General features: G+C 33.6%; 1 protein-coding gene across 1 annotated transcript; it reads left to right on the top strand.

Moving 5' to 3' along the window:
- Positions 1–8580: 8580 nt before the first annotated feature.
- Positions 8581–12686, top strand: LOC120282216 (putative lipoxygenase 5). The gene is made up of 9 exons (XM_039288976.1): positions 8581–9093; positions 9235–9515; positions 9595–9832; positions 10007–10330; positions 10435–10520; positions 10619–10726; positions 10866–11170; positions 11309–11575; positions 11666–12686. Exons 1-9 carry the CDS (start codon positions 8703–8705, stop codon positions 12420–12422), a joined length of 2757 nt encoding a protein of 918 aa, XP_039144910.1. The 5' UTR covers positions 8581–8702; the 3' UTR covers positions 12423–12686.
- Positions 12687–13680: the final 994 nt, after the last annotated feature.

The raw sequence follows: 13680 nt of genomic DNA, 5'->3' as shown, positions 1-13680 counted from the left end.
AATTTTATCATCTTAGATGTAAGACATCCACCTCAAAAAACTAAAACTAATAAACAAATTAAGCATTTATACCAATAATATGTTTTTAAAAACTAGATAAATCAAGTTATTACTAATACTTGTAGTTTTTTTTTAACGACGTGTAGAAGCCACCTTAATATTTACATACTTTTTATTATATGATATGATCAACTAATGATGTTGAGTGTTATTTAAAGAAAAGTGTAAAGCAAATAATATGGATGTTGAAATGGAGAAGACATATCATGTAAAGTGGGCAAAGTTTGGGAAGCACTGTTGCAGCATGAGAGGAAACAGTGAAAGTTTCACCGTTTTAAGTGCATTTGGATGACTTTGGATTCCAAAGAGTCTATAAAGTCAAGACTCAAGGGAGACACTTCACTCTTCAGGTACTAGTATTATTTATCTAGTCAATAGACTCAGTACTCTTGCACACAAAAATTTATTTCTCACTCCTCACTTTGATGAGCATCCTAGGTCCTAGGATATGGATGGCACTGATCATTGGCCTAATTATTGAACCTATTTGTACATAAAATTGATAGAAATTTGAAAGAATTAAAAAATATTAATCAAATTAGGATAAGTTAATAACTTAAGATCAATTAAATAAGATAATCGATTGATTTTACTGTTTTATGTTACGCTTTGTCACTCTTCAGAACTCTTACATTTTCTTCCCAGCTAATTTTTTTTTATATCTCTTAAACTCTTTATCTTAATTTTCATGATTTTTTTTAAATAAAGACAAGTTAACATTTGGGTGACATCATTCAGGGGGTTTACATCGCTTCATTGCTAGTTAATTGGTACTTGTAACTTCATTCATTTTGCATGTCATTTTGATATATATATATTAAAAAGATACGCCCCTAGAATACTGTTCTGTAAAAACATACTATTATAATTTTTTTTTTTAATCATCATCCAACGCCGGCTTGTTTATATACATCATAAATTTACAGTTATTGAATCATCATTCAACGACCGTTTATTTATATAAATATTGCACATCTTTATATTGTTTATGTTATTGTGCGACATTATAGAAAGCGTTTTGAACTGTTCCTGATGATAATTGCTGTCAGGCTACTATCCAATAACTACTGTTGACGTCTATAAATTTCAAATTTAAGTCTTTACATTACTCATTCTCTCTCTCAATATATATATATATATATATATATATATATATATATTCACTTCTAAATAGATTAAACAATAAAACAAAAAAACAACGAGGATATCATGTGTGCACAGTGCAACATAAATCAATAATTTCCATGCTAGCTCTGAACTTTCTCTATCACCATAGTTATCTTTCAAATCTGATATTAGGTTGTGCTTGTACGTTCATATATAGTTATTTTTGTTTTTAATATATGTATAATAAAAAAAAAATCTGACTTCATGGATGAGGTTTATCATTGTTAAATATCATGATAATGAATAATATCAATAATATGTGATAGAAGAAATGTATATATATATATATATATATAAATGAATAAATATTGGGGCATGTGTTGAAATATTAGAAGCACATGAATGATGGTTAGCCACATCTTATTAGGGAATGAGAGCCAAGTGTCTTCTTCCTTCTTTTCAAGCCCCACCATTCTTGGCTAACCTCCATCACCAATCAAATCAATTCAAAAGCTTATGCATGCTTGTCCTATACTTTTCTTCTGTTGTCTGTTTTTTTCAGAACTATACATAAATACATGAACCGTCAAAATAAATATTGTGTTCATTTTTTCAATATATGTATATATATTATTGAAGTATAAAAGAGTTCATGGTATATGGGAGAAAAGAACAAAGGAGGGAATTAAAATATATATTTATATTTTATAATAAAGGTACAATATTGTAATAGACCTTTGCACTCATGCAATACTAGACTCATGTTTGTATAGTTTATTTCTTTTTAATAATAACTTGGTGATTGTTTAGGAGAGTATATATAGACTAATGTTTTCGGAACAAGTCCGGACCGCTAGTTTGACCAATTGAATTGGTGAACCGGTCATAGACATGGTCTAATTTTGTAATTAACCAAGAGTTGTAATTGGCCCAGAATGAGCCATATTGAATCGCGGATCTAATTAATAACCCGTTGAACTGCCCATTTTTTAATAAACCAGATCGGTTTTGTAAACCCTTAAAATTACATTATTGCCCTTAATAGATTTTTTATATTCCCTCCGTTCTTTTTTATCTATCACAAATCTATTTTTCTTTTTATTTGTCATTTTTTAATATCAAGAAACATTTATTATTATTTTTTTTCTAAAATTACCCTTAACACTCTATTCAATTCTCTTCTTGGAATTAAATATGAGAGAGAAATGTGAATATATAAATTAGGGGTAATTTTGGGAAGATAACTAAATCTTTATAAAATTTTGTGAAATAAATAAGTTTCTTGGTAAGTGAGATTCGGCTAATCACGACAGATAAAAAAGAACGGAAAAAGTATATGAAAAATACAGAGTCTTTTATGTCATTTTAAACTAAAAAATATGTTGTTAATACTCATGCGGTTGTGTATTGAACGGATCATGGATGTGTTTGATATTAATAATATGGACTTTTAATTTAGTTTTTTAATTTTAGTTTTTATATGTTAAAACTTCAAATTTGTTGGTTGTAGCATGCTTAAATTTGTTTGTTAATTAATAGTTTCTTTTTTTTTTTACTTTTCAAACAATGAAATCATGTAACATAATGTTTTATTATTTATTACATAATATAATATGATAATTTTATTATTACTATTTATATTGATCGAATATTGACCCAATGGTTAAATTTGTGAAAGTGATCTGGGACTTTAAATGGTTCAATGTTCTGTCCGGTTCTGCTAAGATTGATATAGAATAAATGAGGGAATTAAAACAAGAATTTTTATAATATATTATAATAAAAGATATTATAATAAACCTCCACTGTTGTACAATAATATATATTGCAATATATTATACCTTTCTTAATGATAACAACAAACATGTGATTATTTGAATTTCTAATGTTAATAGTGTCTACCATAGACCTTTTTTATGTATTAAACTATACACTCACACTTGTACTTTAGTTTATATAGACTTGTTTATGATTAACTAATATATGTAATATTTTATATAATAAAACCAGTAAACATATACTAATAGGAACAATAAACATGCAGTTGAAATTAGTTGGATAAAGAGAATACATTAAACAAAGATTAGTAGGTATGAAGTGAAGGAGACTATTAGCATACTAAAACCATGGTCTGTAAACCAAGGATGGGAATGTTTAACACACGGTTGCCACTTCTTCAACAACAATCAAATGCTTATCTAAATAAAAACACATGCTTTGACTCAGTCAACATAACTAAATCAAACATACCATCGCATTAATCAATATCTACGAGGATGAAGCTAATATATATAGACCTTAGTTCTCATTGATATTGCACTTTGAAGAGAAAAAAAAATCAGCAATACATACATTTTTTTTAACGATAATTTTTTTTTTCAAATAAAGAGGTGACATGTTTTTGTAATAAATTGTTTTTCAAACGTATTTTCTTCGATGAAATCTAAATGATCTATAGATAAATATCATATTTAGTTTGATGATATCCAAAACAATGTATTTTTCTTTTTTGTTTTTCTTTCCTTGGTGCATGAATAGACTCCACTTCCTTCACTGCTAATGTAACATGGTTATCATCATGCACTAGTTGAAGTTACAGAAGGTTTTATATCTAGAAATTGGCTCAACTTGCATCATGGATTATGATTTTATTGATGTGATTCATTGATGTGATGATTTTGAGGAATAGATTCTTTTTTTTGCAAGTAGGTTTATTTGTGGAATATAAATTTACAGAAACGGGTCTAGATTGGGGATTGAAATTTGACCAACTTTTGGAGAGTATATTAATTGCATGTTCTTATAATAGAATAGATTGAGCACCACAATGCGTTGTACACTTGTACTTAGGCTTGCAATAAAAAAAAATTATTTGTATTTATTTTGAAGACTAAAGACTTGGTTCTTGTTCCGGTCTTCAACATAGACACTTTTTTCTTTCTTCATTTTATTTGGGCTTTTTGATTAAAAAAAAAAAGAAAAGAAAGGGGGTCAAAGTTCTATTAATCCAATTTGTAACAAATTGATTTCAAATTGAGATTGAGTTGAATAGTAATTTAAAAAGTGTTTGTATACCAACAGCGTCTCTTTTTGACTTCATGAATTATATTTGATTATTGAACTAAATTCAAATTCATATCAAGGTTGTTAGGAAAATAGTTAGGTAAAATAGAGGATCCGCAGGGGAAATCAAGAGAGCAATGAGACAATAAAAGCACACAAGATTTACGAGGGTTCGACAATGTGCTCTACGTCCCCCGGGAGTGGAGCAGTAGTAATCCTCTTATTCACTTGTCTCTCCTCACAGTTGAGACAAAAAGACTAGGGGTTACAAATATTTATAGGTAAAAACCCTAAATTTATCCAAATACAAACCTATTTGGATCCTAACCCTATCTAGATTCTAAACATATCCATATTTTAAACCTATCCGGATACAAATCCTATCCGGATACAAATTACAAGATTATCAAATCATAATCCTAACAAAATACAAAATTACCCTTACATCGTACCGCGGGGCGTTTCCCCCGCACTCAACCTATCAAACTGATGCTCCCACAATATGACAGATGTTGTCACGCCACTCCACTCCGTTCCCACATCTGGTAGTTTACTTGTGTATATGAGCCATACACAACAATCTCCACCTTAGCGAATATACCCCATGAAGATATAAACCAGGGAGCTTCTTATCTTCCAAATAGATTGAGTGCCATGTCTCTTTAGCATTAGAGACATTGATCAAGTCCAAGCAATGCTTGAACTTCCCTGTAGTGATTGCCTTGATCTGATTTTGTAACTTCAACAACAACTCCACCTACAACTGTATTTCCCATCAGCGTGTAGATATTCCTAGCACTCCTTTCTCCTTTCATCACTATCAAACCATTCTTACTCACCACAATGCAATCCTTTTTCGGTTTTATAGCCAAAACCGTTTCTATGCAAAGTACCCAAAAGAAATCGATTCTTCTTTAATTACGGAACATGTCGAACATCACACAAAGTCCGAACAACACCATTATGCATCCGAATCTTGATCGCGCCTTTTTCCAAAGTAATAGCACAAGCTTTTATCATTGCCCATGTAGACAAAAACCAAAATCCCACGATTTGTATGAATCAAACAGTCTTTGTTCCATGTCATGTGAAACGAACATCCCGTATCCAAAAATCCATGAATCGAGGTTTTACATGATGAAAGCGAAAGCGAGATCCCCATCATTACAATCCCGAATCACCGCTACTGGATCACATTAGCAAACCGTGATGAATTACTGTTCTTTTCATCAATCTGTTGCTTCCTGTTTGGACAGTCTTTTCCTAATATGCCCCATCTGTCGGCACTTATAACATTGAACAAATCTTCACTACTGGAATTCCTTTTGTCGAAATCATCTTTCCCCCGCCTTCTCCCGGGCTTTCTGGTTGCCTTTCACATACAACACTTCCGTTTGAGAACCTTCAAAGATTATTTTGCTTCCGCGATTGTGGGGCTAACAACGCCGTAGTGATCTCATCTACTTTGAGCGTATCTTTCCCCCATGTAAGTGTAGTCACTAGATGCTCATATGAAGGCGGTAAAGAACACAGCAAAAATCATAGCTTTTGTCTTCATCTTCAATCACGACCTCGATTCTCGCAAATCATCGACGTGTGATTGAAGAAATTGATATGTTGTACCGGATCCGCACCTTCCCGCATCTTCGAGCCGTCACGCTTTCGCTCGGATACAACTTATTTGTTAGAGATTTCGACATATATCGACCCTCCAATTTCTTCCAGACCTCCACCGGAGACGAGAGATCCATGACGTGATACATAACATCATCCGCCAAACACAACCGAATAAGTACCGCCGCTTTTGTTTGTAAATCCAACCAAACTTGGTCTTCCAAACCTTGAGGCTTTGTCTCTTCTAATGCTTTCAACATCCCTTGCTGCACTAGCAAATCCTTTACCCTCCGCTGCCATAATCCGAAATTCCCAGTTCCATTGAACCTTTCCACATCGAATTTTGTAATATAGTTCATCCTGCCAGCAAAAAAAAACTCGCTTTGATACCACTTGTTAGGAAAATAGTTAGGTAAAATAGAGGATCCGCAGGGAAAATCAAGAGAGCAATGAGACAATAAAAGGACACAAGATTTACGAGGTTCGACAATGTGCCTACGTCCTCGGGAGTGGAGCAGCCGTAATCCTCTTATTCACTTGTCTCTCCTCACAGTTGAGACAAAAGACTAGGGTGACAAATATTTATAGGTAAAAACCTAAATTTATCCAAATACAAACCTATTTGGATCCTAACCCTATCTAGATTCTAAACATATCCATATTTTAAACCTATCCGGATACAAATCCTATCCGGATACAAATTACAAGATTATCAAATCATAATCCTAACAAAATATAAAATTACCCTTGCATCCTACCGCGGGGCGTTTCCCCCGCACTCAACCTATCAAACTGATGCTCCCATAATATGACAGATGTTGTCACGCCACTCCACTCCGTTCCCAGATCTGGTAATTTACTTGTGTATATGAGCCATACACAACAAAGGTCTCTTCGTACCATAAAAAACATAAATTAACTTACAAATGATTTTGTTATTATAAGGTGTATAACTTAATGCTAATGGACGTACTCCATTTATTAATGCTTTAATTTAAACTCAACTCTAGTATATAAAGATTGACTATATATAAAAAACTGCCAAACTCTTACACAAATTAAAAATAAATTAGATTTATTAATTTATTTATTTTGATGGAACGTGAGCATGCCATGTGATAGGAGCGTCCATAAATATGAAATTATTATATCAACATATATATATATATATATATATATATATATATATATATATATATATATATATATATATGCTTTCACAATGTGTGAGCTGAAATTCGATCCTGATTCCTTTATAAAACACAAATATCCTATGCAGAGATCCATTCGGTATTCATTCAGCTATAAAATAATAAAAATATTTAAAAATAAAAAAATAGTTACAAAACAATTTAACTTTTAAAAAAAATATATGGTTTTTTAATTTTTCTCAAATTTTTAATCCCGGTGATAGATATAAGAATGAAGAGTTGGGAATTACAATGAAAAAGTTAGTAATGGAAATGTGAGAAATATAAAAAGTAATATAAATTATGAGAAGATTTGCAAAAAGTTGCCTTTTTTACTCCCGCAAAAAATTGATTATTATTATTATTATTATTATTATTAAAAATTATATTTGTTTATATATGATTTAAGAACTTAAGCAATCTATGAAATTCATACCAAAACTACTAAAGGGTAAATTTATAATTTTGATATATAACTATAAAGTTAGTTTTTAATCATAGAGATGCCAAGTAAATATGACTTTTCCAAAGTATGGAAGTAATTTTCTAGACAAATTCCGGCAAATATTATTTTTCTTTTTGCCTTTAACATACTGATTTTTTAAGTATTACAAATCTAAACTAATTCAAAATGAAATATTGAGAGTTATCTGATATAGATATACATGTTTATTTTTTTTTTGGAAATGTGTCCAATCATATCTATTGATCTAATAGACTAAAAAGATAGTGAGATATATCTTCTTTAATGAAGTGTTTTTACACATAAAAAGAATCAAATTTAATATCATTTATTTAAATTATATATATATATATATATAGACCAAGAGATAGTGAGATATATCTTTTTTAATGAAGTGTTTTTACACATAAAAAGAATCAAATTTAATATCATTTATTTAAATTATATATATATATATAGACCAAGAAATAGTGAGATATATCTTCTTTAATGGAGTGTTTTTACACATAAAAAGAATCAAATTTAATATCATTTATTTAAATTTTATATATATATATATATATATATATATATATATTGAGGTAGATCGATAAATGCCAACTCTTAAAGGCGTATACAAACGGAGAAATTACCACAACATATTCACCGTTTTGAAACTGGGTAGCGTGGTCAGAGAGAATTGAACTCGTGTTTCTTCTAACAAGGGACCCGGGATATCACTTGGCAACAAGCTCATTGGTTTTTTAAATGGTATTTTAGATGACAAACTCTAACTCGAAATTAAAAGAAAAAAAAAAAAACCTCTATAATGTTAACGGAACAAAGTTAAGATAAATCACAATTATTCCCAAGAAAGGAATTGGGGTGGGGACCAAACCGGCTAATGAATAATGCTCCGGGACCAAGCTGGCAAGCCACCAAAGCCATATCAACTGCAGTGAAGTTGCCTTTTTGATTTCCCACACTTATTGCAAACTAAAAACGTGTGGACGGTGCAAACCGTGGCGACCATATAATTTTACCATTTTACCCTTCACTTCATCTATTTAATTCCTCCAATCCCCCCATTTGCCCCCACACGGTCAAGACTAAATTTTCCTCTGCTGTTCTTCTCCTTCCTCTTCTCTTTCTGTAAATTGGGAAATCTCTCCTCAAGTAAAAGCAAAGAAAAGAAAAAGGAAAAGAGAGAAAAATTAAGATCAGCAATGACTACTACCACTAAAGAGTTATTGGGCTCTTCTTTTCTCCAAAGATCATTTGCAATCCCATCAACAAGCTCTTTACTGCTTCATAGATCAGATCACAAGAAGTTATGTTTCTCTCCTTCCTTTGTTCCTATGACACAAAGAAGTAGTTCTTTTAAAGTTAAGAAGCTGGTGAGACATCCGGTGAAGGCCGTCATCAGTGAAAAGATGGTGGTAAGCCCTGTTGCTGCTGTTGAGCCACCGGTGAAATTCAAAGTCCGGGCTTCAGTTACAGTCAAGAGAAAGATGAAGAAAGATTTAAAAGAGAACATTTTCAATTACTTTGATGCCTTCTCTGATAAGATTGGAAGGAACATCGCCTTGGAGCTTGTTAGCAATGAGATAGAACCAAGTATGTTTGTTAAATTTGGTTGGTTTATATATGTGCAAAAAATTATAATAATTTATGTTGTATCTTCCTTTTATATATATATATATATATATATATATATATATCTTCCTAATATATATCATCTATATATATATTTTGAAGAGACAAAGAAGCCGAAGATTAGTAACAAAGCCGTGCTTAAAGATTGGTTCGAGAAGAAAAATGTAAAAGCCGACCGTGTTGTTTACACGGCCGAGTTCATCGTCGACTCTAGCTTCGGCATGCCGGGTGCTATCTTGATCACAAATAAGCATCAAATGGAATTCTACTTGGATAGCATTGTCATTGAAGGTTTTGCTTCTGGTCCTGTGCATTTCCCTTGCAATTCTTGGGTTCAATCTACCAAAGATCACCCTAACAAAAGAGTCTTTTTCAGTAACAAAGTGAGTAATTAAAGCTTTTGGATTGAATCGAGCCCAAATAATATATATATATGTTTTAAAATTATATATGTGTTTATAGCCTTATTTGCCGTTCGAGACTCCGCCGGGGTTGAAAGCATTGAGAGATATAGAGCTAAGGGAGCTAAGAGGTGATGGAACCGGAGAGCGAAAACTTACTGACCGGGTTTATGATTATGCAACCTACAATGACTTAGGCAATCCGGATAAGGGTGTAGATTATGTCCGACCAATTCTTGGAGGAGATGCAATGCCATATCCGAGAAGATGTAGAACTGGACGTTCCCCAACTGATTCAGGTTATTATTAATTCTTAGTTTTCAATGAATGTTTAATGTGAATTATTTGACCATTGACTTTGACTTCAACCCTTGACATTTTGACTTGACCCTCTCCTTTTTAGAACTAATTATGCTTTCAAACCAAACCAATTTGACTAAACATATACTTATCTTTTTTTTTTTTCTCTTCAGATATGAGGGCTGAGAGTAGGGTGGAGGATCCATTGCCAGTTTATGTGCCAAGAGATGAAGCATTTGAAGAAGAGAAACAAGAGATGTTGATAGCTGGAGCAAAGAAAGCATTGTTACATATTATAGTACCTTCTTTGGTTGCTAGTTTTGCTCCTGAAAGCCGTGATTTTAAGGGATTTCATGATATTGATAATCTTTTCAAAGAAGGGCTTCGTTTGCAGCAAAGCTTGCAAGATCATCTTTTCAAGAAGCTCCCTTTGGTTGGACAACTCCCTCAGTCTGGTCAGGCTATGCTCCTTTATGACACTCCTGATATTTTATCAAGTAAGCATACCATTCCTATAATTCATTTTCAATTTATATAATTACCTTACATATAAATAAATCAGTTTTGGATTAATTTGTTGCGCGCTCATGATGTTTTGCAGAGGATAAGTTTGCTTGGTTACGAGACGATGAGTTCGCCCGGCAAGCTCTTGCCGGAATTAACCCGGTTAATATTGAGTGTCTTAAGGTAATTATATTTATTTTATTTTATTTTATTTTTATGTTAATTACTTGATTTTTTTTTAGAATAATTAATTAATTCATTAAAATTTGCCAATTTTCCAGGTATTCCCTCCCGTGAGCAAGCTTGACCCCTCCATCTATGGCCCACCCGAATCAGCCATCAAAGAAGAGCACATAATTGGCCATCTCCACGGCATGTCCGTACAGCAGGTACCAATTCATCTTTTTTATTTTTTATTTTTTCTAATAATTAAAATCTTAAACATAAATATTCCCCCTCCCTCCCTCCTCCCCCCAAAATTATTTAATTAATAATTTTAAAAAAATTATATATATATATATAATTCAGGCATTGGAAGAGAAGAAACTTTTCATGCTGGATTTCCACGACACGTACCTGCCATTCATTGATCGGATCAACACGCAAGACGGCCGAAAAGCCTACGCAACTCGGACCATATTCTACCAAACACCTCTCGGCACCCTTAAACCCATCGCCATCGAACTTAGTCTCCCTCCCGCCACCCACAACTGCAAACGCGCCAAGCGTGTTTTCACTCCTCCCATCGACGCCACCACCACCTGGCTCTGGCAACTCGCCAAAGCCCACGTCTGCTCCAACGACGCCGGTGTCCACCAACTCGTCAATCACTGGTAATTATTCAATTATTTTTACTGAATAGATTTTCTGAATGATGTAGATGTGAAATTAGTATTCATGTCAGTATTCAGGTCATTCTTTCGTTATAATAAACGGTAAATTCTCTCTCTAAAATTATTTAAATTTATCAGGTTAAGAACACACGCATGTGTGGAGCCATTTATACTAGGTGCGCACAGGCAACTCAGTGTAATGCACCCAATCTTCAAGCTTCTCAAGCCACACATGCGTTACACGCTGGAAATCAACGCTATGGCTCGCCAAATCCTAATCAACGCCGGTGGTGTTATTGAGTCAGGCTTCACGCCTGGCCCATGTTGCATGGAGATTAGTGCTGCTTTTTACCGCGATCATTGGCGGTTCGATCAAGAAGCCCTTCCTGCTGATCTAATCCGACGGTATACATTTTTTTTTTAAAAAAAAAAATATTTAATTATTTTTAAAATTTTAATATATAGTTGTTAATTTTAATTTATTTAATTTTATAGGGGAATGGCGGTGGAGGATCCAAGCCAACCACATGGTTTAAAGCTGTTAGTCAAGGACTACCCTTACGCGAACGATGGTTTACTTCTCTGGACCGCGATTCAAAAGTGGGTCCAGTCGTATGTGGACCGGTACTACCCGAACCAAGCCGCGGTTCAGACCGACACTGAGTTGCAGTCTTGGTACGCGGAGTCAGTCCACGTGGGACACGCGGATAAACGCCACGCGTCCTGGTGGCCGAAGCTAACCAGCCCGGATGAACTCGCTTCTTTTCTAACGACTTTGATTTGGCTCGTTTCGGCTCAGCACGCTGCTTTGAATTTCGGGCAGTACCCGTTGGGTGGTTACATACCGAACCGGCCGCCTTTGGTTCGAAGACTCGTTCCGGTCGAGGGTGACCCGGAATTTGACCATTTTCGGTCTGAACCGCACCGGTTTTTTTTGTCGGCACTGCCGAGTCTTATCCAGGCGACTCAGTTCATGACGGTGATTGACACGCTGTCAACTCACTCGACGGATGAGGAGTATATAGGGGAGAGACGACACCCGTACACGTGGACGGGTGATGAGGAGATCGTGGAGAGGTTTCATGAATTTGCGAGTGAGATTAAAAGGATCGAACGGGAGATAGATAGGAGGAATTCTGATCCAACGCTCAGGAATCGTTGTGGGGCTGGTGTGTTGCCGTATGAGTTGATGGCTCCGAGTTCTGGGCCCGGGATCACGTGCAGAGGTGTACCTAATAGTGTGTCTATATGATTTTTTTTTCTTTCTTTTTTTATTTAAATAGTTATTATTATTATTATTATTATTTTTTATAACTCTTTTTGGATTAAATGGAGAGTTGTTTATTGATGTGTATAGGTCAAATGGTTGGTGTTATTCACTTATTTGTAACTTGTAAGTAGGAGGGAATATTATATTTAGACCAATTGGGGGGTATTTTGTGGTTGTTTTTAAGTTGATGTGTCGGATGGAACATGGAAGGAAACTTATTTTAGGAGAAGATATTTGATGATGTCACTTGAAATTTTTTTATAAATTTATAAAGACTTGTTTTGGTATAGAAAAATCATCAATGTTTTTAATTTATAAATATCTTTTCTACTGTTTAAAACTGTTTAATTTTGGGGATTTAAGGTTCATTCATTGTGTGGCTTTAAATTTCACAACTTTTTCATGTTGTAATAAGAACTTTTTAACTCTGTTTTTTACATAATAATAAGCTGATGATATATGAAAATTTTCACATCCCTATGATTTTCATTCATGCTCATCTCATGCTTATATATACAATTTTAAGTTACAATCAAAAGGTAAGCCTTAATTGCTAATAATATTTTGTTAAATCAATACTTTGTAATTATGCTTGCTAGTTATTCTCCAAATTCGTACGTAACTAAGGCCTAACGTGCTACCAATGATTTTCAAACTTATTTTTGCCATTGTGATTATATTAGTTGGTTGTGTGCTGCTGAAATCTTTTTTTTTTTTTATGTAATTTCATTAGACTGCACTCTTTCTCTAACAAAGTAACAATCCATTTTAATTTGCTTCATTATTTAATAAACAATTGGATTAGCAGTGATGTGTAGATATGCTTGATTATCACCTCCAAATGCGCTTTGTTAGTAGTGAAACTGATTGTAGTTCATCCCAATAACTTTTCAATCATGTATAATAATAAGAGAATACTGACATCTTCTCTTATCACATACGTATCATTGCATGCCTAATCTTGTAGGCCCTTCATTCAATTCCTTTCAGAAACCTTTCTTCAATATCAACCTAAATTTATTGGGCTACTATAATGCACACAAGTGGTGAGGAGAGCGTGTCACCAAAAGACCGGCCTAATGGTGAAGGATGCTCACCACTTATATGCACTATGAAAAGTCCATCTCATGGCCGATGTGGGATTAAAGGGGTTGAGTTCGTTTTGCAATCATTACATTCTGCACCGATCGAGATCTTGATGCCCTCGTCGGGTTCGGGTTAATCTGGGTGCCTAACCAGC

This window comes from Dioscorea cayenensis, chromosome 18 (genome assembly GCF_009730915.1).
Source record: "Dioscorea cayenensis subsp. rotundata cultivar TDr96_F1 chromosome 18, TDr96_F1_v2_PseudoChromosome.rev07_lg8_w22 25.fasta, whole genome shotgun sequence".
Lineage (NCBI taxonomy): Eukaryota > Viridiplantae > Streptophyta > Magnoliopsida > Dioscoreales > Dioscoreaceae > Dioscorea > Dioscorea cayenensis.
The sequence above is the reverse complement of the archived record's forward strand: the minus strand, read 5'-3'. Positions and strand labels throughout refer to the sequence as shown.